The sequence below is a fragment of the Anabrus simplex genome, chromosome 9 (assembly GCF_040414725.1).
Source record: "Anabrus simplex isolate iqAnaSimp1 chromosome 9, ASM4041472v1, whole genome shotgun sequence".
Lineage (NCBI taxonomy): Eukaryota > Metazoa > Arthropoda > Insecta > Orthoptera > Tettigoniidae > Anabrus > Anabrus simplex.
In genome coordinates, this window is record NC_090273.1 from 165921883 (window position 1) to 165949463 (window position 27581).

Genomic DNA, 27581 nt, shown 5'->3' on the forward strand with positions numbered 1-27581 from the left:
CCTCCATAACTTTCCTCATGACGTCATCCAGAACAAGGAGAAAGATAGTTGGAGGTAGGACACACCCCTGCCACACACCAGAATTTATGGAGAAAGGCTCCGAAAGCTTCCTTTCATGGATTACTTAACACGTGAAGTCGTTGTAAGTCTCTTTGATGATTTTGCTGATTTCAGTTGGTACGCCGTACTTCTGTAGCGTTCTCCACAAGGTGTTCCTTTTCAATGAATCAAAAGCCTTCTCGAAGTCCACAAACAGAAGATGTAGGCCAAAATTGTATTCATTAAACTGTTCAATAATAATTCGTAGAGTGTTTCTTTGATCTATGCATGAGCGATTATTCCTGAAACCTGCGCAGTTGGTTTTCTATCCTTGCTTTTATCCTTTTCAGGATCACCCGTGTCATCACTTTACTGGGAATCGAGAGCAAGGTGATACCTCTCCAGTTGTGACAGTTGGTCATGTCACCTTTCTTTGGTAATTTCACAAGGAGTCCTTCTCTCCATTCTTTTGGCATTCTTTCGTTATTCGAAATTTTTGTGGACAGTGGGTGCAACAGATTGACCGTCATATCGGTGTACACATTTAGAAACTCAGGTGCTACATTATCCACTCCTGGGGCCTTCCCATTCTTTATTTGGCTGATCGCTTCTTTTATCTCGTTTCTTGAGGGTGGTTCAGTGTTGATAGCATCAGTTTCACAATCTTCATTCACGTCTACCATTTGTCTATCTTCCTCTACATTAACACCTCCATGAAGTGTTCTCGCTATCTATTCAACTTAGCTTCATCACTAGTGAGCATATATCCTTGTTTGTTCTTGATGGGTCTACTTTGTTTAAATTTCTTCTTGGCAAGTTTCCTTGTGATGTCATACAAGCCTTTCATATTTCTATCTCTTGCTGCAGTCTCCACTAATTCAGCAAGGTCTGATACCCATTTTTTCCGGTCTGCTTTCGCACTCTTCTTAACTTCCCGATCTTTAGCATGGTATGCTGCTTGGAGTTCAACCTCCTGGGTTCTTGTCCTGCAATTATTCAACTTCAGTTTCAGCTCCCTACATTGTTCAATACATTCCCAAATATTTGATGTCATCCAATCTTTCCTCCTGATGTTTTTGAAGCCAAGTACCTCCTCTGCTGTGTCTGTCATTGTGGTTTTAACTTTCTTCCAGTGCTCTTCAACATCATCTTCATCTAACTGTAGTGCTGTAAACCTGTTACTGAGGACAAGCTTGAACTGTTCCTCACTTTTATCATCCTCTAGCTTTCCAACCTTTTCGTTTGTTGCTCAAATTGCCTCTTTGCAGTTGCAGTCTTAATTCGGATGTTGGCAGTCACCAGTCGCTGCCTCTTTGATTTCTGATATCCAAAAGAGACCTCCTCCAGCTCCTGCTAATTGCCAGGTGATCAATCTGGTTTTGAGTTCGCTGGTCTGGTGAGATCCACGTCACTTTATGGCATTCTTTGAGGGCATAGGGTTCCACCGATAACAAGTTCATTGCTCGCGCAGAAGTTCTCCATTCTCATTCCTAGTACCAAGTCCATGTCGCCCCATTACTTGTTCAAGACCTAGATTTTCAGAACCTACTTTGGCATTGAAGTCTCCCATAGCAATCACAATGTCCCTTTTTTTTATTGCCTGAATCGTACTCCGTAGTTCTGAATAAAACTTAGCCTTATCATCTGCTTCCACTTCTTCTGTAGGTGCGTAGCATTGGACAATTGAAGCATTCCTGATCTTCCCCTTGAATCTTGCGGTAATAACCCTTGATGAGATGGGCTTCCAATCCATCAAGCTGTTCTTTGATCTCTTGTTTATAAGAAATCCCACTCCTTCCTGATGTGGGTCGTCTTACCAGAGTAGAGGAATGTTTGTCCCCTCTCCACCTTACTTCACTAACTCCAGTCTGTACCTCTCTGCCTCAGTAGCAAGTTGTCTTAGTTTCCCAGTGTTCTGACGTTCCAAAATCCAATTTTCATGTCCTGTTTCAAGCCAAGGATCCGTCTGGCTGCTTTTCTTAGTTTCTTTAATAAGTTAGTTTTAAGCGACAGCCCAGTGTCATGGTAGAGCTGCCACCTTGAAGCCTTGACACTTGCTCCCACCTCAGATGTTACAGGTGGAAAGGATGCCATTTACTGCATCCTTAATTGTCGTCTGTGATAACAGGGAGCACCACGGGAAGGTGAGGTTGACTTTTGCAATTGGAGAGGCTATTTACTGCGCATCCAACTGCCTTGCACCCCAAATCAAATTTACATTATATAAAAATTGAAAACCTTTACATTGTTTGTTAAATAAGTAAAATTTTAAAATATGAGCAAACAGAACAGTAATAGTATAAATACAAGTAATAAATAGAAATATAGTGATTGTAACCTCCTAATAAGTAAGGTTACAAGTAATAGTTTATAATAATAATATCTGCTACCACTGTGCAAACACATCGTTACACAGGCACAAGGAGGAATAATAATAAATAGCACGAAATTAAAATCATAGCAAACAAACAGGTGAACAAACATGACGGCTAAGAAAGGATAGTGTGGAAGGTGGCTGGGAACCATATTCAGGCGGGGCATTGCTGAAGAAGCGAAGTCAGTGATGATTCAAAATTAATATTCAGTTTACTTAAAATTAGATTGAAGTAAAGGCTCAAATGATCCACAAAACTACACCTTTTAAAAATCAGAAATAAAAACAATAATTACAATGATTACCCAGAAGGTTCCAATTCAGTGATTCTACTTTATACAACTTTAGGTCGGAACATTTCACACATGGCGTAACGTTTAAACTACATAAAACTGTCAGAAGGAATAAAATTTAGGTAACATAATACCGTTAGAAGGCTATTCATAGAAAATGAGGAGGAACAATATTTAAGGTAATTATCCTAGTGCAGCGCACCCTTAGTAGGCAGCCTCCTTATAAACACTTCTGAGGAAGGTGCCTGTACTAAAAGTGCATACTTCTAGGATGACGCAGAACTCAGAGACAGCCCCAAGGGGAAACTATTATCATTACATCGAAAGGCGTTGAACACACAATTTACGAAAAAAACAAAATGGGAACTGTCTCTTTACAAAAGTGACGCGACTTACCGAAAAGGCTAAGTCGTTTTAATAAAATTTGGAAGCTGAAGGCAAACACGGGTAAGCTCCGGCGAGATAAATTAAAAGAAACACTACATTTGAAAATAAATACCTGAAAGACATAAAACAATGAGGTGTTTACCTGGTGGCGGAGCCAAGGAGACCCGTTACTTTGTAGAAGGCAACCTTTCCCTTCACTAGTCAAACAGAAAAGACGCCTTGTAAGAGCAAGGCTCTAGCGAAACGCTTCTCTCCGGAAATGAGGAAACCTTACAACAACCAGTGAGCATCCGATCTTTTTCCTTCACCTACCAATCACATTTACGTTTATTTTCTCCAATTAGGGCCCAGAAATTAGTGCTGACAAAGAACATTGAGAAGCATCGAGAAGTTACGAAATTGATGCAGTATGCTGAAACCGGAAATATCCCATGCCGATCTGGCGCGTGTGCTACAGGGTGTTTCCTAATACATCTTACTTTAATCTTACCCACGACAAAGAAACAATCTTGAAGCCATAATAAGTACATTACATACCAAATTAACACATAAACATATACAATTCCTCACCGTCTTCCAAGTCCAAATATTCAAATCCAAGTAATCACTACATAATTCCCGCTTTAATTTGGAGCACAGGAAAGAAAATTTCACTTTATTTAGCAGTCCAAATTCTGCATAATAATTCTGCATAATTTTCGAAAACAACTAATCACTTGAAAAGTCACTGACAGAGAAAACACATAAAATATACACTAAAGATATATATATATATTTTTTTTAATGTTCCTCATGTCCGTCAAACACCAACACTGAATTATTTTCTTTTAAAAAAAAGACTTAAACGTTCTCTGGAAATTAAAAAAATCTGGACACAAAAGAAGAAAGACCTTCTTGCTGCTTATGTGACTGACGACTCGGCTGATGTCTTCAGCCTCCACATTACAGTTCAAACTGGGTAACTGAGCGCAGTCTAGCTCGACTGGCATCATTAAAATATCTGGTTACAGTGCTGTTGTTTGAAATGTCCAAGAATAGATGTGAATACGTGCCACCCGTAGCCACGTCAATGTATGTCTGGTAAATATGTGGTCATCAGGACCTTTGGCATGGGACGGTGGTCACCACCATGCAGACGATGCCCCTTTAAGGTATGTTTTAACGTTTCGAAGGAAAATCCAAAATTCTTAACCGATTTTTTTGAGTTTCATACCATAAAACAAAAAATATTATACTAACAGTTTTGTATAATGCAATCAAAATTTTGTGCCTTATCTTCACCCAAAAAATTAGTATAATGAAAAAAAACACATAAATTTTCAAAATGTCATAAAATTTCCAAAATTGTTATAATCTTGAAATTGTTTTCACCAAGTTGAAGTATTTCATTCATAGAATGTTGTGAACTAGGATCTTTTAATTATCAAAAACAGAAAGTGAGCTAGACATAATTTTTGACAAAAGTTTCAAAATAATTAATCACCCGTGTTACAATGGATATAAAAATAATAATAACAACAACAATATTCACAATATTAACAAAGTACTAGTTTACAACATTCCCACATTCATTAGCTTTAATTTAATCTATCATTGATTTTTCTATCTCAATTTTAAGGATATTTAAATTTATTTGAAATATGGGAAGGTGTGCAAAAAGTTACATTCAAGAAAAACAGCACTGAAGTTTTAGGGCTAAGTTATGAACATAACCCACTTATTTGGGCACCTAGAAACTTGCCTGCTCCATAGGTTGGACCCTCTTTTAGAAGTTGCTTGTCTTCTTTTAGTTTTCTTCTGCCTCTCAAGTACTGCCTCCTCTGCTTTTGTTCTGCAGTACTTTGATTTGCACCTTTGTGTAATGGTACTGCAGCAGCTTCAAGTACACCAGATGATGTATACTTGCCAGGAGCAATTCCCATCCTCTTCAGTATTTCTATTTCCACTCCGTTCTCCCAGTTGAAATGGCAAACAACATCCATCACTCCTAATTTTTAAGGTATCAAGCCCCACATTTATGTCTCCTTAGGACACCTTCTCCATACCATGGCATTGAATGACTCATTATCTTGAGTCAATCCATGCAAGGACTTAGCATTTCTGGATTGGTGAGTCGCTCATATATAGGCTTCACTGCTTGAAGAATGCCAAAGGGCAGGCCTGGTTTGAATTAAAATTGTTTTATCTCATTATTTGCTTTAGCTCACTGATATGAGTTCCTACAGGACACCAATGGTAGGTGGGACAGTCCTTTGTTGCTGTCAAATGGTACAATGTGGCCCATATGCCATTTGACATGACGTGAATACCGCTTGTGTTGGAACGTAAAGCAATTCCAAATAATTTTGCATCTTATCGATGAGTGCTCCTGTCAGTTGGGGAATTCATAATCACAGTTGCTGCAAAACAATGCAAGGGACATTCCCTAACCAAATCTCAGAATTTCTAGGTTTTTACAAAAAACTGTATTACAGCTGAAGCAACTAGGGAAAGCTAATACAAATAATATACGTGTAAAGCACTCTATGTCAATAATGATATTGTAAATGTCACTAACACTATCATATTCAATATTTACAGATGAAAGTTTGGACTGAGAATCACTAGAAAATGATTCCCTTACATTAGGCCTACCTTCCGTCTCACTATTTATACTGATAGCACAAGTAACACTGACATTCACCATGCTATGTCTGTTTCCATTAAATTTTCTCTTTTTCTTTGCTCTACATCGGCTTTTAGAACCCATTTTGTACACACTCACAGAGAAACAAACTCTTTGGTCACAATGTGAAAGACCACTTGGCCACAAGGAAGGTTTGTTTATATCCGTTGCCTATCAATGGAATAAAAGTCTTTGGAATATACAAGTATTGACATCTGTTAGTCAGAACTATTAACTATGTACTCAGGAGGCAAGCCGCACCAACAAGGTAAATTTGAATAAGAAAATCTGACAAGATGTTTACATGTAAGCAGGACACTGCAGCCACACCCCTTATCACGCGCGCACGTGGCTATTTAAATCTTATTTTCGGATACTTACAGTTGGAATATATGTATGAATTCTATCCCATTTTGAAGTAGAGACTTCAAGCTTTCATTTCCAGTGAAAAAATTAAAATGGCATTTTTGGGCGAAAAAGGCGATTTCAAATGTTAATACATATTACAGTTCAAACTGGGTAACTGAGCGCAGTCTAGCTCGACTGGCATCATTAAAATATCTGGTTACAGTGCTGTTGTTTGAAATGTCCAAGAATAGATGTGAATACGTGCCACCCGTAGCCACGTCAATGTATGTCTGGTAAATATGTGGTCATCAGGACCTTTGGCATGGGACGGTGGTCACCACCATGCAGACGATGCCCCTTTAACTGGGCATGTCCAGTTGTTAGGCCAAAATTGTTAGGCAGGAACTGTAGTTCACCCGAATATCAGGTAACCGGGTTGTGGAGCGGGATGGCAGAGCCCAGGACATACGGTACATCAGAAGAAACGGGGATAGCATCCCCCTCCGGCCACTGCAACACAAATTTTTCCGCAGCAGACAAAGAATTTATAATCCAAAGCCACCCTAGGTGGACAAGAGCTTGGAGGCACCTAACTGGTGTCTGCTGCATGACCTTCATTTGGGAGGTTCCTCCCACAGGCTTTGGACTACCTTAGCCCCCTCCCCCCCCCTTTTAGGCAAGCACTATGGAAAACTTTGAGATAAAATTTTAGAAAATGGTTAAAAGAACTTAACAACTCTACCGGAGTTTACCCTGATTCCAAAATTTTGACAACAATCCCTAGTTATGAATATCTTAATTCTACCCCCAAACGCATACTAAAATATACCCAACATAATCATAAATGACCCTTCCCATTACAACTAAGGTGACTAAACTAAATTATTAACTACAGAACCCTAAAAATGGCTGCGCAGCCCATTAACTAGAATTTTGCTTACAACTAATTACTTATAACTACCCCAAAACAAAATAGTTTCTAAAGTATTATCTCATAACTAGGGAATTTTTACTTGTTATAAATGAACACGACTGATCCTCTTTCTTTCAGGATCACTGACCAACAATGACAGAGGGGTTAAAAATTTCAAAATTGTGCAGGGACCTCGAAATCTGGGGGATAACTTACTAATTACATGGTCCGCAGCACTGCTAATGGGATGAGTCTTTACATAGACCTGGTCACCTACAGATAAATTGTGCGGTCTTCGCCCGTGATTATAGTTATGTTGAACTGTAGCGTAATAAAGCTTCAAATTTTTACGCGCACGGTGCCAAGCAGCACGGATCGTTTCTGGATTAGCGACATCTGGCAGAAGATCATTAATGGACCACAGATTAGAAAGTGGAGAATTAGGGGTGAACGCTAGCATCAATGAAGCAGGAGTTTGGTTGTGACTTTCATGAACAGCAGTATTGAAAGCAAATGATAGCCAATTAAGTGAAGAATCCCACTTGGAGTGGTCAGAAGAACGGTATGCAATAAGAGCAGATCTTAGATTCCGATTGACTCTTTCCGCATAATTACGCCTGGGATAATAAGATGTGGTAGTCACATGAGAAATAGATAGGTCAAAACAGAAATTACGGAACTGCACAGATGTAAAAGCTCTAGCATTATCACTCACCAAAAATTGACAGGGTCCAATTGAAGCAAAGATCTGTTTTAAGCAAGAAATAGTAGTACTAGCATTAACCATGCGAGTAGGAAACAGCCATGTAAAATGCAAGAACGCATCAACACACACAAGTATGAAATGATGGCCGGTCCATGATCACGGGAATGGTCCGATGTAGTCTATAAATAGTCTCTCCATTGGGCGAGAAGCTTGTTCAGATGACAACAGACCAAGGCGAGTATTAGGAGCAGGTTTACTAATGTTACTAGTTTTGCAAGATTTGACCATGTGCGGATTTCACCATCCATAGATTTCCAAATGAAATGCTTATGAATTTTCTCTTTGGTTTTAAATCCACCAAGGTGTCCACCAACAGGAGATTCATGAAAATATTTGAAAAGAGCAGGAACTAAATTAGCTGGAACAACAATTTTGGGGTCTGTGCGACCATGAGCAGGACAACACAGAACACCATTTTTGATGACATATGGTTTGACATGTTCACCAGACTTAATCCTGTCAATAATACCCTTCAATTCAGGATTGTCTTCCTGATGTTTAGAAATATATTTGAAAAGGACAGGGGAATTGGTCAAAACCACATTAGCAAAGGTCGAAACTTGTTCAGGAGAGGGATCAGCAGGCTTTGATTGAGGATCAGAACTACCAGGGTCGAACATCCTACTGAGACTGTCAGCAACAACATTTTGAGTTCCACGAATGTGACGAGCTTCAAATTGAAAAGCTGAGATGTGTACTGCCCAACGCGAAAGATGACCTGTTCTTCTTGGCTTGGCCAGTACCCAACTCAACGCCTGATTGTCAGTTTCAAGATCAAAAGGTAGATGTTCAAGATACATTCTAAATTTCTCCAAAGAGAAAACAACAGCTAAGGCTTCCAATTCATATATAGAATGGTTGTGTTCAGCAGGATTTAAATTCCTGAAGGCGAACACCAGATATACCTGTAGACGAGGCATCTGTTTGAAGAATAAAATGTTTAGAAAAATCTGGCATAGCCAACACAGGAGCATTACATAAAGCAGATTTCAGATCATAGAAGGCTTCAAGTTGGGCATCACCCCACTCAAATTTAGCATCTTTTCTCCTCAAGGCATTTAATGGGGGTGCTCTTTCAGCAAAATTGGGGATGAATTTACGGAAGAAATTAACAATGCCAACGAACCTAGTGACAGCTTTGACATCTTTAGGAGTTGGAAAATTTTGGATAGCTGCAGTACGAGATTGATCAACAGAAGCACCTTTCTCGGACACGACATGGCCTAGGAAGGACATCTGAGGCTGTGCAAAAGTAACTTTCCTAGCCTTAAGGGTTAGTCCTGCTTTACGGAGTCTTTCAAGGACTTCATTGAGATGAACAAAGTGTTCTTCAAAAGTTTCGCTAAAAATTACTAAATCATCCAGATAATTATAAACGAATTTGAATTTAATGTCTGACAACACGTTATCTAGCAGCTGAGTAAGAACAGCGGCTCCCGTCGCCAGCCCAAATGGTACGCGCTCAAATTCATAGAGGTTCCAATCAGTGGCAAAAGCCGTGAGATGCTTGCATTCCTCAGCAAGAGGTATCTGATAATACGCCTGATTCAAATCAAAAGTGGTAAAAATTTTGGCATTAGCAAACCAAGAGAAGCAAGAGTGTAAGTCAGGAAGAGGAACGGATTGAAGCACAACTCGCTTATTGAACATCCGATAGTCTATTACAGGCCGAAAACCACCCTGTGGTTTAGGGACTAGGAATATGGGAGAAGAGTACACAGATTTAGAAGGACGTATTACACCATCAGCAAGCATTTGGTTGATGATAGCATTAAGGGCTTTCATCTTAGGAGGCGACAAGCGATACGGAGGAGAACGAACAGGTATATTGTCAGTTACTTCAATTTTATATTCCAAAACATTGATTACACCTAACTTGTCTGTGAACACATCAGGAAATTTATCACAAAGATTCCTAAGCTGGTTGGCCTGGTCAGCAGGCAAATGATTAAAGTCAAAAGCTTTTGGTTCACTTGTGTCCTCGGACACAGCACAGACATGATAAGGAAGGATAGGAGAACGGTTACACAATTTAAAGATCCTAATGGAAAACTTAAACTGAAATTCATTGTATTGAAGATCCAAAATCATACCAGTTTTGGCAATAAAATTTGCACCGAGAATGAAAGGACAAGATAAATCTTTCGCCACTAGCACAGGCATTTTGCGTATGAAGTAACGTATTCTAATTTTGAGATTCAGACCTCCAATCACATTCAAGGAATTAGAATTAGCCGTATGGCAGGTTAAAGACACAGGTTTTAAGGCAGAGAACTTACTAACAGATTTTAAAGAGTTATACAAATTTTCACTCATCAAGGTGAGGCTACTTCCAGAATCAAGTAAAGCACAAACAGGTTCATTATTCACTTCTAGGCATATGTAAGGTAATTTACATGGAGGAATAGCAGAAATACCACAAAATTTTGGAAAATTGACAATAGGGTCAGACTGAGGCTTATAATCAACTACAGGATCGGGTAAATCATTATCTAACTGACAGCGGTAACAGATGAAACATATAGGTACACTATAAGGTTTGGCACAAGAATCGGCGGTTAGTCATCTGGAATTGCCATTACCAGAACGCCCAGAACCGGAAGAATTGCGAGGACACTGTCTAGAAAAGTGTCTATTCAACCCACAGTATCTACAAGTTTTAGTGGAGGGAGAAACTCTACTCTCATTAGGATTTGAATTGCCTAAGGGCTCAATCTTAGGACAATTCCTTTGGAAATTTTGAAGTTGACCACCCATGACAGGTTTTGAATTGCCTAAGGGCCCAATCTTAGGACAGTTCTGCTGGAAATGATCAGTAGAACCATAACTATAGCATGCACGCGAATTACGTGGCTTGAAAGAAGTAGAAACGGTACTAGTGACCCGAGAAGACATGCTCATAGGAGGAGGAGCTAACGCAACGCGTAACTGGTCGGCATACCTAATGCCTTCAGCAGAAACAGTGATAGCTTCCAGCTGAGCGAACGTAGCGGGTCGTGGTGACAGAGCAACATACGACCGATAATTTGGTGCAAGACCCTCAACAATGCTAGCAATCATTTGAGACTCAGAATAGTTGAACATAAATATCCTGGCATTGAACTTGATGTCCTAGATGTATTCAGACAATGTTTCATTCAAATGCTGTACACGAAAATAATACTTCTGCACCAAGGAAGACAAAGCGCGGGAAGGAATAAAAAACTCAAGCACATGCACATGAAATTGGTCAACTGTCCACTTTTCTGAAATGGCTCTTATGACAGGCTCAGAAAGAGCTCCAGATACATGTGTATATAAGACTTGGAGGAAATTGTCACTACTTAAGGAATACACTATACCCTGATCTTTAAATTCAACCAAAAATCATAGAAACACAGTGATTTCTTCATTCGAATTAGCTGTGAACTTAGATACACCTTTAAATATAGCAGTTAATGGGTGAGGCAAATTTGAAAAAATTTGAGAAGCAGTGGGTGTAGTAGGTACCTGAACAGCACTGGATTGATTAAGAGAAGGCATCACAGTAGTATAGAAATCTTGATTTGAACCCCCCTGGGATAGAGTAGGTGTACTAAAAGTGAGGTTAGGACTGCAGCTAGATTGCATCAAAACCGGCACAGATATTTGCATCTGCGAAACATTTTCGCACATTTGTGACACCACCGAAGCATTTGCTACAGGTGACACTTGGACATGGGGATATCTTTGCACAATAGGAAGAGAAACAACTTGGGTCGCAACCGGAGGTTGAGATAAAGACACAGTAGAATTAACAGTTCCCATAGGAACGGTTGACATAGCAACTTGCTTACAAGAAGCACCACTATTATTATTCATGGGCAGAGAAGCACTAGTAAATACAGCAGAAGAATTATTACAAGTTACCACTGTACTAATTTGACCAGGCGATTTGGCCGTGCGCGTAGAGGCGCACGGCTGTGAGCTTGCATCCGGGAGATAGTAGGTTCGAATCCCACTATCGGCAGCCCTGAAAATGGTTTTCCGTGGTTTCCCATTTTCACACCAGGCAAATGCTGGGGCTGTACCTTAATTAAGGCTACGGCTGCTTCCTTCCAACTCCTAGGCCTTTCCTATCCCATCGTCGCCATAAGACCTATCTGTGTCGGTGCGACGTAAAGCCCTAGCAAAAAAAAAAAAAAAAAAAAAATAGTACTAATTTGTGAAGCAGTTGATACATTTCAGATTGAACAGGCACATTAACTATTGAACTTGTGCTAGGCAATTAATTACCTTCACAAAACTGCAATAATAACTCGCACTTGCTTCGCTCGTTTTGAGCTAACAGGTCGCGAATCCCTTCCACGTAATGCTGCACTTGGGCATTCACACGTATTAACTGAGCATCAGTCGGTTTAGAAGAACAAAATGACACAATAATGGCTTTAAAATCTACAATTTTATCTCTAACAATCGACAAGGATGCGCACACTTCATCTGTTGATAACCCGGGGACGAAAACAGCTTCAATTAGTGATTGCTTTAACAAGCTCGTGTCATCTTTAACCCTTCCTGTCGAATTCAACTTATGAATACGAAGTTCGTAAGCTAATTCCTCCTTCCTCAAATGGAACGGACTTGGGGTAACACGAGACATGTTGATAAAAAAACTACGAGATAATACCTCAATTAAATTTTAGGTTATAATCACCTAATGACCATCAACTTTCCTTCTTCAGCAACCCAAGACTCTGATACCATTCTGTAAGTAAGGTTACAAGTAATAGTTTATAATAATAATAATAATAATAATAATAATAATAATAATAATAATAATAATAATAATAATAATAATATCTGCTACCACTGTGCAAACACATCGTTACACAGAAACACATTTTGACGCAAGGAGGAATAATAATAATAAATAGCATGAAATTAAAATCATAACAAACATGACGGCTAAGAAAGTATAGTGTGGAAGGTGGCTGGGAACCATATTCAGGCGGGGCATTGCTGAAGAAGCGAAGTCAGTGATGATTCAAAATTAATATTCAGTTTACTTAAAATTAGATTGAAATAAAAGCTCAAATGATCCACAAAACTATACCTTTTAAAAATCAGAAATAAAAACAATAATTACAATGATTACCCAGAAGGTTCCAATTCAGTGATTCTACTTTATACAACTTTAGGTTGGAACATTTCACACATGGCATAACGTTTAAACTACATAAAACTGTCAGAAGGAATAAAATTTAGGTAACATAATACCGTTAGAAGGCTATTCATAGAAAATGAGGAGGAACAATATTTAAGGTAATTATCCTAGTGCAGCGCACCCTTAGTAGGCAGCCTCCTTATAAACACTTCTGAGGAAGGTGCCTGTACTAAAAGTGAATACTTCTAGGATGACGCAGAACTGAGAGACAGCCCCAAGGGGAAATTATTATCATTACATCGAAAGGCGTTGAACACACAATTTACGAAAAAAACAAAATGGGAACTGTCTCTTTACAAAAGTGACGCAACTTACCGAAAAGGCTAAGTCGTTTTAATAAAATTTGGAAGCTGAAGGCAAACACGGGTAAGCTCCGGCGAGATAAATTAAAAGAAACACTACATTTGAAAATAAATACCTGAAAGACATAAAACAATGAGGTGCTTACCTGGTGGAGGAGCCAAGGAGACCCGTTACCTTGTAGAAGGCAACCTTTTCTTCACTAGTCAAACAGAAAAGACGCCTTGTAAGAGCAAGGCTCTAGCGAAACGCTTCTCTCCGGAAATGAGGAAACCTTACAACAACCAGTGAGCATCCGATCTTTTTCCTTCACCTACCAATCACATTTACGTTTATTTTCTCCAATTAGGGCCCAGAAATTAGTGCTGACAAAGAACATTGAGAAGCATCGAGAAGTTACAAAATTGATGCAATATGCTGAAACCGGAAATATCCCATGCCGATCTGGCGCATGTGCTACAGGGTGTTTCCTAATACATCTTACTTTAATCTTACCCACGACAAAGAAACAATCTTGAAGCCATAATAAGTACATTAATACCAAATTAACACATAAACATATACATTTCCTCACCGTCTTCCAAGTCCAAGTATTCAAATCCAAGTAATCACTACAGTGATTTAAAATAAATCTATTCCATTAACAAATAAAAATGGTGCATCATTACCTAACTTGGCCTAAACAACTTATAACAATACATTATTTTAATAATTTTTTTTATGAGGAATGAAACGTAGGATGTATAATTGTGAGTGGCTTTTGACAATCCCCAGTGGAGGAATCGTAAACCCACAATACGGTTGGAAGCATAGTTCAAAGTAATAAACTTCATTGTTAGGTTCCGTATTGAGTTGAGACTATGCTTAAAGTAAATACAAAATTTTAATATTCCAGCTTCTCAATACTAAAAAATCAATTGATGTTTTTACAAAAACATTACAATGATAACTCATCACATTAAATTAATATACCCCAAAATTCTTAACACACACAACCAGCCCAAGATTTTAAAAAATCCCAATTTAAATCCAATGGATAACAAATCAACTAAATTAATCTTCCATGTCAGTGAAATAGAAAACAAGGCAGATCTGGTAACCCAATGCGTCAACTTGCACCAAGATGACCTCCGGTCAAAACCGAAACAATTAATCATCACATTAGCGACGCCACGCAAGAACAAGAAGAAATCCCAAGATAAGAACAACAATGACCCCATTACATAGTTGGGTAAGGCAGAGATAAGAAAATATAAGGATAGCGAACGTCAGAAACCTTCCACTAAGGACTGTCCAAAACCTACGACATAATATGTTTTTAAAAGGGTTATTACATTATAAAATATAATCATCTGAAGTATAAATTAATGAATAATATGCAGACAGACAATTATTTTTGTATTGGAAGGTAATATTTGTGGTAGCTATAAAATTTTAAGTAAATGAAGTTTTTAAAATAATACGAGTAAATAAGAACTTATCAAACCTTATGTATTCTAGATACAATTACCAAAATGAATTTTACATTTATGAAAACTAATATACTGATAATAATAATATTAAGTAAGAAGAAACAAACAGCGCACAGGTCACATTACGGAGTGTAATGAATATCAATAAATCCAGAACGAATGACAAAAGGAAAACTAGCACCAAACTCCGGGCAAGGATTACCAAGCAATAAGTCACAATAAATTAGAAATAGCAACAACACATGCATCCAGGAAATAATGCCATGAAACACACGCCAAACAAGCAGAATAATAACATATCAGAGGGGAAAAATAAAATTTTGAAAGGCCAGAAGAATTTCACAGTTACCGGTCAACAATAGGCAAAATATTTACATGGTACAAACATGGCGCTCGAACGGCGTACACAAAAGAGAATACCGAACCAGAAAATCTCACCACAAGAAGCACAAATAAATTAAAAGAAAATAAAGATAAAATGGACATGAAGAGATGAAAAATCTTAAAATGAGTACTTACATCGTAGCGAAGTAACTTACCGGTATCGACTTATGCATGGGTAACACTCCGAAAAGAAAGTTTAAACAAATTAAAAATTTTACCAATTATGACTACATATTAATATTGAAAACAAACAATGAACTAATCCCTAAACGGGATATACTACTACACTTTTAGCCGACCCCAGTCGGATGGTCCTTCATATTAGAAGATGGCCTCAAAACATTCCAACAGCAGACAGTCCCTATCCCAAGTAGCCTGTGTGAGAGCGGTAATGTCTAGCAATCGTTGTGCGCTCTGGAGATAAGTCATACAGTTCACGGACAGAGGGCGTCAGAGTTTTTGATTTGCCGTCTCATACGCAACACATACTGGCAACACGGAGAAATGTTTCAGAATAATTCGGTGACAAAATGCCACAATAGCCTTAACTGTAATGAGCAGGAGACATGTAGACAACTGTTCCATGGACCGGGCATTTAAGATTAGCCGTGCCGTACAGGCACGTAATTGAATAATACGGCTTTTCGAATAGTCAGATCCCGAGTTATATATATGGTACTGTAATATCGTCACACGGACCAGCTGCCGTATACGCTGGGACCATCCATGAAAATCAAGTCCCAGAGGACTGTTCTTTGACCAGTTGTCTCACTCCCACATCCAAATCTGTTCAGTCAGTGCAGCACCAATCGTATGAATGAAAATGTATCTCTCTATCTCTGTGGATAAAAAATGGTGATAGGTTACTCCACATCTGGCCTTGAGCTTAGATAGAGAGATTGTATTGACCTTTGTACAAGGCTTACAATCAGAATAACGATGGCCTACCTGGTACTTTGCATCAAGTGTGATATGTTCAGCTGTTTTTTACCATTCCACACAACTGAAGAGTGTCAACAAGTGCCAAAGACTTAAAAACTTAGAAAATATGTCTTAATAGGAAAGTTTAATTCGGTTACGTGACGAATGTTACTTTCTACAAAAGTGTCATGAATATTCATAGAAACATGTCTTAGTCACAGAATTATGTCTAAGTAATATTTAAGTGCCACTTGTTAAGCTTAATCTGTATGAGTATCAAAAGGAAATAAACTAAGGTACTTCATAAAGTACCACACCCCTATTAAAGAACCTGGCAATTAGTTTCCAAAGAAAAGTAAGTTCCGTATAGGGAATTCCTAGTAGCAAGGAAATTAATAACTTTGAAAATCAGACAATTCCAACTTTCCCTGGTTGACATCTCTTTGATATGTACCGTTAATACGTTGAGTACAATGCCATTGTAAAAATGAAATATTGATTGAAATAGTACACAATGAGTGATTGCAGTTGTAATGGCAGATGCTTTCCAACAGGACATTGGATATTAGAGACCATCGGACCCCACCGGTTGTCCCTTTTTGTTTTGTGCTTAACATTGTTGTGCTGTATGATATATGTACTGAACATGAGCTATTGAGTACAATGCAGTTGTGAAAATTAAATATTTGGGAATTAACTCTTAGACTTACTATTTCACATGGCTTGAAAACGATTATTGATAGCCTCCTCCTCCCCTGACTGTAAATACTGGTTGTTTCCTGGTGATGCGCATGCATGAATCACCCGCAAGTATCCAGATAGGTTCTTACGGGTATCTGGAACCATGCTGTCTGCACAGGGTGCGTGGCAAGTTGGTCCCAAAATATATTGGGGGCCAGGAAAAACTTTGAAATCTTGATCGTGTTGTTCCGTGTGGTAAGGCGCCTGACAATCATCGTCGATAGTTGGACGCGATTGTCGAGGATGGATTCGTAACCAAATCGATGAATCTGTACAGATAATAGTACTTTGTTACCTCTACCACAGTGGTAACACCAAACAAGGCACAAATACAGTTAAAAGGGGAAGGTAAGAGTACAATACACAATATAAGAAAACACTATACACTCGGAAAAACAGTAGCTAGCATTACGCGGATCTCCAACAAAACAAGTACGTAACTATCAGTAGGGCCAACTAGTGAACGACAAAACGGGAAGATGGAAGGGCTGGGAACCTACCAAAGGCATGGACATGGCTTAGATAGCAGATTCCGAAATGAATCACCGTGATCCTTAGTTTTTAAAAATATTATTTACAAGATAATTCTACAAATACATTCCAAGTTATGAGCTATAAGTTCAGTGATATACATAGGTTATTCGTAGCAGTGTAAATTCAAATTTCAAATCACCTGTACATCTAGTTTCCAATGCAGTAGTACAATGCAATTTACAGGTTATCCAAAACCTAGCGTACCTAAAGTGATACAGAACTATCAGAAGCAAACCCCAAGGGAAATACTATTAAACTACAATATACATATTTTAGTGAAACAAAACGGGAATGCCTCGGAAACGAACAGGTAAGTCCAGCTGAAAAACTAAGGCGTCATAAGTAACTAATTTGGTGAATCTAGGCGAGGTTAGGGCAGACTCCTGTATGAAAAGCAAATCGGAACATTATGGAAATTTTAGCAGGAACGGAATTCAAGAGTGCTTACCCGAGGAGTGTGCCATCCTGGAAGCCGGGGGACGTCAACCAGATAGGCTGCTCGCAGTCAGATAAACCGAGACCGACAGAATTCAGGATACAGGATTTGATTCGAACACTGCCTCGCTCACTATATATAGGAATTACTGGCCTTGGAGGCAACCAATCAGCGTGCACATGTTCCCTATCGCCACCTAGACTCACCAATCACAACCTTACTTTCGATTGCGAACTTTGACTAACATTCTAGAATACGCATGATCGCGAAAGTCGTATTTTTCCAGAATAGACAGAACACACTTTCTAGAACACATACCAACAAAGTAACACACCCTGTACAAAAGTTATGTAACTTTCTGGATCTTTCCAGGAACTGTGGACAGAATTCTACTATTTACAAATGCCTATGTTACAACATTATACAGTACAGGTTAGGTCAATAAAAATAAAACATCATATTGTATTTTACAAACAAAGACTTCAAAAAAAATACATTCCACTCATATTACATATTTCACTTGTAACAACTTAAAGAATACTGTGAGGGTGTTCCCCAGACCATAGCACTGTGCCCACAACAGCAATGGTTGCCGGACACACTGATGTGTGCAGCTGAAAATACAACCCATTGCCAAGTTGCCATACTGTCGTTTTCGTCAATTAGCAGGGTGCAGTCACCGTCCATTTACTCCAGAGCCTTGTTCACTGAGCTCTTCCACTGTAGCCTGTTGGTTGGCCTTCACACAGTTTCCATGAACCAGTGGTGTCTATGCTACACTTTTACCACAGAGTTCACAAACATCGCTGTTTTTGAAATGCTGGTTCCCGTGGTCCAAGCGGATGACATCTTCCTGTACATACAGTCATGATGGAAATTCCATGTTATTGTGGACACATGAATAATTCTGACCAGAGTACAGGGCTAACAAAGAACGGACCACTGTGACAGGACCATTCAGTGTCCTCATCCACCAAGCAGATGTTGGGTTTGACCTGGTGTTGTCTGCACCAAGGTTCCTTTTCCTGTCAAAGTGGTTATATTGCATTTGATTGATGGCTCTGCTTTCCTTCTAGGTACGAACTACTCCTTGATTTCAGAGATGCATTTCATTTTGTGTCATTCACACCTCCTCATAATCAGATCAGATTGCTAGATTACAGGAGTGTTCCTCTAAATCAGCTTCCATTCATATTTTATTCAAAGTTTTGTTTACACGAACACTTATCATCATCATCGTCATCATTATGTTTTGATGAAGCTCAAAAAATATCATTTTTGTTTCAGGACTGAATGTGTACAGCATGTTGAAGCACAGCACTCTGGTGCTAACGATGGCAGCTGTGGACCATATCGAAGAGAAGCTTCTCTACCACCTCCACAGGAATGACTCTGTATCGTCTCAGTCTGCTTTCAAGCTGGATCAGCATGGATAATTTAGTTCTTTGTCTTATGAACATTTGTGACTTCAGCTGTTTTTTGATGGAGTTTGCCAGTATGAAAGGTGACTTAAAAAGTGATATTCACTCCACATAGTCATTCCCGTCTGTACGCAAATACGCGTATTTTTGTCAAAATTTGGTGGGGAAAAGTTGGAGTGCACGCATCATTTGCGTCAATGTTGGTATGGTGCTTGTGACATACAGTGCTCCTGGAAATTGTTATTTTTCTGCTCACTCTGTTCCCCCCACAACCGAGAAGCATGCTGCGTACACATCGGATCATTTTCGAGGTGTCAGTTGTGTTTTTCGTGGCTAAAGGTAGAACAGTGAGGATGAGAGTTGCAATACGTGTCTCGTCTGGGTATTTGGCGGGCGAAAAGCAAAGTGAGCGGAAAAAGGACAGTTTGGACGTGTGAATACAAGTGAAATGTGTCCGTTGAAAGCTAAATTAAATAACTTCAGTTTTCGTAAGAAATTTCTCCTAAGCAATTATGAAGAAAAGATTGCATTTACAATTTTGTTTACGGTGTATTTACAGTAGTTGTCACAAATCAAAGAAAAGCATAATGGAAATCTAAGAAACAGGTTTGTAGTGTAAATTTTCTTTCGTCCTTGCTTGAAAGGTGACGGCCCATAGTGGCAGTTAGGGAACATAGCTGCAGCCTCCTGGTAGGCAGTTTGGGAGAAAGAAATTGTCGTCATTCTTTTCCTTCTGACAGCCAAAGTCTCGAGACTCAAGGTAATACCAGCAACTCACCATTCAGCCCTCAGGTAGGAAGGAATTCATACTTCACAACTTCATTCATGTCAAAAAAAAAAAACCATTGACAATACTTGCTCGTTTTGCCTGACCTGCTGTGTTTTCTTTGATCTGAGCGGATCGCCACAAACTGTCTTCTTCATTTGATACGTCTCTGTAAACATTTGCTATAGTTTGAAGTTGAAGCAAATGTGAAAACGTTGCTTGTAATATTCAGACACCTTGAAAGTCGCAACACATACTCGCCACACTCGCAAACTAACGGCTGTCGAGCAATGACTGTTTCAGAAATGCACTGCAATTGGCTAGTTACTTGGGAGAGATATCACATTCTGTTTGCATGGTATTTTTGAAAGGCCTTTTGGAAAGAGAACGTACATTCTTTGTACTTCAGCTACATTTCCTAAAACTCTGAAAGAAATAAAGACCTGTTCTCTAGTTCTGCATTAACAATTAATTTTAGTAAATGTTGTAGTGAGAAAAGTCTAATAAACCTGACGTTTTGTTATAATGAAGGGAATGATTATTTTTCAGTGACCTTGCCCATCAATTAAACATTGTTGCTCAAAACTTTATAGCTTTTGTTATTGCTTTTAGGTAAGTTCACTTGTTTAATTCATTTCCACATACAGACAAACATGATTCTTCAGAACACCTGTGGTGTTGGCGGGAACCTATAGATCATCTCACGTTTGGGTCTCCACACTTCCAATGCACAAGGAAATACCCACTTACATCTGGATACACCAACACAGACAGATGTAGTCTCTCCAAGGTAGGCCAACAGTGCCTGACAGTGACAGGAGTTGCTGCTTTACCTCGAAACAGCCACCCATTAGTACTTAGCGTCCACATCAGAGAAAAATAAAATGTGTGATATTTATACATGGTTTTAAGCCTGCGATGCTTTCTCATGCTTCAGAAAGGTTGTAGCTAACAAGAACCAAGAATACATCATTCTTCATTCTTACCATTCATTGTTGAGTCACACTTATTGCGAGCATGGCGGCAAGACAGTACAGAGATAGTACAACATTTTGAATGCAATAAAATATTTATTTACAATGTACTACAACAGTTTTCGTTTTGCTGCTGACAAGGTTGCTATGCTTCTTAACAGCTTTCTGCGAAGAGGTAGCATGCTTCCGAAATTGTAATACCTCCTGAAACATTAATGTATCAAGACAAGTTACAATTAGCACACACACTAGAATTGATTGTAGAACAAGATGAACCATGTTGGCTATCAATGTTCAGAACAGAAAAACTCAAAACATTATAAGATTAATCTCTCTGTTGATACAATCGCACTCTTATGCAAACAGTGCACACATATAGAATTGCAAATCTCTTATACCTCCATCCAACATACTTCTTCTTAATCACTGCAGATAAAAATGATTTTACTACTTTGCGGGGGGGGGGAGGAGATAAATATTGCGGGATTCAAACACACGCAACAGAAAAAAACCTGTATAGATTTCGAACTCTGATTTAGTTACAATAGAAAAAAACATAGATTCAAACCCTGTTCTCTTATCGCAAACACGGAAAGTGAAATTAAACAGAACGCTAGTGCTATAAGAAATACACTGCTTACATTTAAGCCCCCTAGCATTCGAACAAGTTATCGCATAAACATGTAACATAAAAAATCAGTTCGGAAGCATATTATTTCAATCTGTTGCCATGGGTTACAAGCATGTAGCTTGTGCGGAAAGTAAAATTAAACAGAACACTTAGTGCTATAAGAAATACACTGCTTACATGTAAGTCCCTAGCACTTGAATGTGCTCAGAACCAAAGAAGTTCATGCTGCACGTAACAGGGAATTGAATTTACGGGTCATGTCTTATTAGAATTACCTAATAAAGAATAAAATACCCGACCTATTAGTAGTGCACTGAATTGCGTTTTTCTAACAGATATCAGTATCTGCTTGATAGTTTTTAGTGTTTGGAACACACGACAGCAGTGAGGTTAGCGATGCTCTATTGTCCTTAAAAGTGAGGTTAGGGTTTGCCTAGATGACAGCTGTCAAAAAAGCACGTGGCTTTGTTTACAAACAAGACCACGTGGTCGTGACGTCACGGTCACATGGTATACTACGTCAGCATGCGAAGTTCAAAATCTACACCCACGTGGTTAGTACTTGTCAAAAAGCACGTAGCATTAGCGTTCTGTTTAATTTCACTTTCCTTGTTCACGATAAGAGAACAGGGTTTGAATCTTTGTTTTATTTTTCTATTGTAACTAAAGCAGAGTTCGAAAGCTATATAGGTTTTTTTTTTCTGTTGCATGTGTTCGAATCTCGCAAAACGTATCTCCTTAAGACAAATGTATCCCCCTGTGCAAAGTAGTAAAATCATTTTATCTGCAGTAATTAAGAAGTATGTCGGATGGAGATATACAACATTTGCAATTCTATTATTGCATAAGAGTGCGATTGTATCAACAGAGAGATTAATCTCATAACTTTTTCTGTTCTGAACAATGATAGCCAATATGCTTCGTCTTGTTCTACAATCAATTCTAGTGTGTGCTAATTGTAACTTGTCTTGATACATTAATGTTTCAGGAGGTATTACAATTTCGGAAGCATGCTACCCCTTCGCAGAAAGCTGTTAAGAAGCATAGGAACGTAGTCAGCAGCAAAATGAAAACTGTTGTAGTACATTGTAAATAAATATTTTATTGCATTCAAAATGTTGTACTCATTGCATTCCTTTGCCTCTTTACACCTACTCATTCTATTTATTATGGCTTGAGAAAATGAACGAGGCTAAGTATGTATAACTAAGATCATGTCATTGCTGCAGGTTAATAGCACGTGCTCACTCTAGCCTTCGTTATGCATGTTTAAACTTGTTCGATAGAGATATAAAACTATGCCTTGATAAAGAAGGAAGTGGAGAAGGTCATAACAGCTTATGTATAGCTGCCATCTTGTGCAGTATAATGCATGTTTAAACTTGTTTGATACAGACTTAGGCTATGCCTTGACAGAGGAGGAAGAGGAAGTTATAACAGCCTGTGTATAGCTGCCATCTTGTGCAGTAGCCTCTAAGCTACCTTTCTTCATGACAGCCTGTGTATAGCCCCCATCTTGTGCAGTAGGCCTCCTCAGCCAGCTTTCTACATAAGAGCAGTCGCCATCTTGTCTATACAAATAGAGTATTGCAGTTATCTTGTATAATAACCCTTGCCTCATTTCTCGAATTTCAGGCTGGTCAAACTAATAGGTTATAAGTTAAAAGTTACGAGCCCCTGAGGCGACCCTCTAGTTAAGGTCTATACAAAAAGAGTATAGCAGTTGTCTTGCATAGTAACCCTTACCTCAGCCCCTCGTAAGTTAGGCTGGTAAAACTAATAGGTCATAAGTTACAAGTTGTGAGCCCCTGAGGCAGCGCTGTAGAGTTAGGCCTATAGGAACAATGTATCGCCATTAGCTCCTACTTCAAAGTTGGTCTCATGTAACCAATGTATTGCGACGATCTTGCTTTGGGGTCCCTAGCACTAGGAAGTTGTGTGTGGCCGTCATCTTGCGCAATCAGCCTTAGGCCATCACCTTAATTCCTATGTTACCCCTGTGCCAGGTTTCTCCATAAGAGCCTATGTATAGCCGTGATCTTGCTCTGACCCACGTTCTAGGAGTTAGCCTCATAAGAGCCTGTGTATAGCCGCCATCTTGCACAGTAGCCTCTAAGCCAGCTTTCTCTATATAAGCCTGTGTATAGCCGCCATCTTGTGCAAGCATCCCTAGGGCGTCTCATAAGAGCCTATGTATAGCAGCCATCTTGCGCAAGCACCCCTAGTCCGTCTCATAAAAGCTCGTGTATAGCTGCCATCTTGTAGAATTAGATAGCTGTCATCTTGCGCAGTCGTCCCTAGGGCGTCTCATAAGAGCCTATGTATAGCAGCCATCTTGCGCAAGCACCCCTAGTCCGTCTCATAAGAGCTCATGTATAGTCGCCATCTTGTAGAATTAGATAGCTGCCATCGTGTGCAATCATCCCTAGGGCGTCTCATAAGAGCCTATGTGTAGCTGCCATCTTGTGTGATTAGATAGCCGCCATCTTGTGCAATTGGCGCCGGGAAGGGCATCCTGCCGTAAAACTGAGGTTAGGCTCCTCCATGCTGTTAGGTGTGCACTCTCATGTTAATCTCCATTGCCCTACTATGCAAATAAGGTCTCAAGAATAGCCATTGTTCTACTACTCAAGATAGCGTCAGGAAGGGCATACGGCCGTAAAACTGAGGTTAGACCCCTCCATGAGGTTAGGCTTGCTGTCTTGTGTGTATGTAAAAAGTAAGGTTAAGCCCCTCTAAGATAGCGTCTGTAAAGTTAAGCTCACTGTCTTAGGCGTCAGGAAGGGCATCCGGCCGTAAAACTAAGGTTAGGCCCTTCCATGAGGTTAGGTTTGCTTTCTTGCATGTAAAAAGTTAGGTTAAGCCCCTCCAAGATGGCCGCTGACAGCTGTCAAAAATTATGTGGCTTTCAAATTGCCCGCTACTGCATGCATATAAGGTTTAGTGCTGTAAAGAGGGCAGCACGAAGCTTTGTTGATTAAAGAAGGCAGATGTCAAAAAAAGCACGTGGCTTTGTTTAGGCTTTGTTTACAAACAAGAGCACGTGGCTTTGTTTACAAACACGATTATGCCAGAGGCCTCTGCGGAGGGCCTTTGGCGGTGGCGGCACTTGAACCATCCACTTATACTATTACACAAGAAAATAAAAGAAATAAGTTATTTACAAATTCGCGTGAGTTAAATCCAGTTAAATTAATTGTTCACTCTTGCTTACACAAAACATTCTTCATTTTATCGTAAGTTCACTGTTGATTTCAAGGACAATGACTTTCGTTGTTCATATTAAACTTTTCATAAACTTGGCATAACGAATAAGGTCATTTTCATACCTATGTAGCATTCATGGGTTACAATTCAATCAAAATTAAAATATTAATAGTGATTAGCATTACATCAAAACATCTATTATGTTTGAAAATCAAATAAACATATCATAAATAACCAAATACTTTCTCAATTGATTTGGAAATCCAATGTATGACGTCATGAAATTCAACTTCTAAGTATAGGGAATACCATGGATTAAGATTTGAAATGGCTATCAACCTCTAAATATTATTAATAATATGTATTAATGACTATACATGCCCATAAATGGCTGCCATACTTGATATACTACCAAATGCAACCTATAAGTAGGTATCTAATGCTGAAATATTAATTTAAACGAATAATCTTATTACCGGCGTATTACTTTATACCCTCTCCGTAAACATTTTTGGACTGGCTGCATGGCCATTGAAATTTGTGTTGTTATAGTGGTTCGCTGCTACGTATTCAACAAGTAATTCATGGTCGCAGATACCATAGTTTTCAAAGTTAATAAACTGAAACTTCGACTGACTTAAAAGGTTAAGATACCCATCTGTAGTGTGTGCACAGATGGTGCTTTTTCTCTGTATTCTCCTGCATTCTAGTGTCGAAGGTATGAACTAGCTCCCCACGCGCTCCCCCTCCACTGGGCGTGTATGCGCGCGCCATCATTGCGGCTGTGCACTGACTGGAGGCTCCTGGGTAATCGCCATTATCGTTCTGAAAGTGAAGCAAGATGCTACAGCGGCGTGCCTCTCTGCCTAGCGGTATGGGTTTGGTTTTTAAAATGGAACCTGGTTGAAGTTAATTCGATTGGGCTTACGTCCTAGTGAACTTCAAGGTTTTTTCTCCTGATTTTATTTTAATTATTTTCCTCGTCTGAAAATTCTGTGTGCTTTTAAGGATACCCTCTGCCATATGTATGTAAACATTGAAGATTGGAACAACTTCTCTACCGCAGCAAGCTGATACCATGTAAGTGTTTTTACTATGCTCATTTTACCTGATTCCGTGTGGTGAACTGAAAATTTCGAAAAGTGGAGTGAACTCCGGAACATAATGAAGCTTTGCGTCATATAAATTCTGTAATTTAACCTTGTGGTTTTCGAACACTTTTCCTCTGCCGGTTCCAGAAAAAAAAGAAGTAATTGTGTGTCAACTAGTTATGTTCACTGAGGACTTGCGTCTTAAATTGTAAATTTAATATTTAACGTTTGGTGGTTGCCTTTCTAGGCCCGATTGGTAGTGATTAACGCAATGTTTTGGCAAAGTTACTAATCAAGCGAGTTACTACAAGGATGTGGGGTTTACGTTTGTTTTCTATTTTCATTCAAACTTCTTTTGCGGCTTCTTAACCTACTATTATTATTTTTTTGGGCTGTATTTTGGTGGTATTTCAGCGTCCTGTTTTTCTCTTGTCTCTCTCAATGTTTTTGGTCTATTGTTGATTGGCGGCCTGTGATTGGCCCCTTCCCTGAACTGACCTAGCGTGTGTTCGTTGCTATGGGAACGCTAATGTTGTTATGGGGAATGCTGATTGTTGATGAATGTTGATGGAAATGAATTGATGTTCCTGTTATAAAATTGGTTTTGTGGGTGGTTCCACCTGTTCCCTTTTATTATATTTGGCACTTTCCTCTCCCGGTTGGCATGTGTTCCTACCGTATCGCTAACCTGATGATTATTATTATTATTATTATTATTATTATTATTATTATTATTATTATTATTATTATTATTATATATAATTCGCTGGGGTCATCAAAGACCACGTTAAGTCTTGTTGCATTTGACACTGAACTTGGCCTTCTTTAGAGCCCAAATTTCCCTCATTCTTTGTGAGTGGGCCTGCTTACGCTCCTCTGTCCAAGGAGCACCGTGTCTTCTCTTCCGTTGCTCGTCTCGGTTTAGCCCGTTCATCAATATTTTCTTGCAGAAAGAGATCTCTGTTAAGGGCATCTTCAGCTGAGATATGTAGCATTTGCAGGTCTTCTTTGGTATTTCTAAACCAGGGAATTGTGGTTTTGGGGTTTGAATCAAAAAAGTGAAAGACTTCTTTAGTTAACTTTCTTCCGTCCATTCTTTTCAGATGACCGTAAAATCGTGCCCGTCTTTTTCTGATTGTAATTTAAAGTTAAAAATTTTAATTTTTTCTGATTGTGTCGGTAATTTTCTCTATTTTGCTGTAGACTTCCTTGTTGGATCTCCTTTGATGGATTTCATTTCTATACTTTGATCCCAAGATTCCTCTCACAATTTTGCGTTCTCTTTTCTCCAGTTCTTCAAGGAGTCCTTTGTTGGTATTTAGAGACAGGGTTTCGGCTGCATATAGAACTACTGGCTTCAGAACTGTTTCATAGTGACGTATCTTGGTGTTTTGGGAAAGGCATTTTTTGTTGTAGATTGTGCGGGATGTTTTCCAGTTTGCTATTTCCAGTTTGCGTACTCGCTCCTGAAGTGCTTCTTTGTCCAGTCCATTTTTCATTATGATCTCACCCAGGTATTTGAATTTATCTACTCGGGCGATGTCCCCGTATTTCGTATGGAGTTTTGGTGGAGCCTCTTTGATGTTAGTCATTACTTCTGTTTTCTCAAATGATATCTGCAAACCAGTTTGTTCGGCAATTTCCTTTAAAATTTCAACTTGAGCTCTAGCGGTTTCTATGTCGTTTGAGAGAGAAGCAATATCATCGGCAAATGCTAAGCAGTCTGTTGCGATCCC

At 39.1% G+C, this 27581-nt stretch overlaps 1 protein-coding gene across 3 annotated transcripts in view; it reads left to right on the forward strand.

The window, feature by feature from the left end:
* Positions 1–20472, forward strand: part of mRpL4 (mitochondrial ribosomal protein L4) — a 261863-nt gene extending 241391 nt beyond the window's left edge. For all 3 annotated transcript variants that reach the window (XM_067153850.2, XM_067153851.2, XM_067153852.2), the window contains one exon: positions 19043–20472. In XM_067153850.2, the coding sequence (XP_067009951.2) occupies positions 19043–19191 (149 nt within the window). In that variant the 3' untranslated portion in view covers positions 19192–20472. The remainder of the gene's footprint in view (positions 1–19042) is intronic.
* Positions 20473–27581: the final 7109 nt, after the last annotated feature.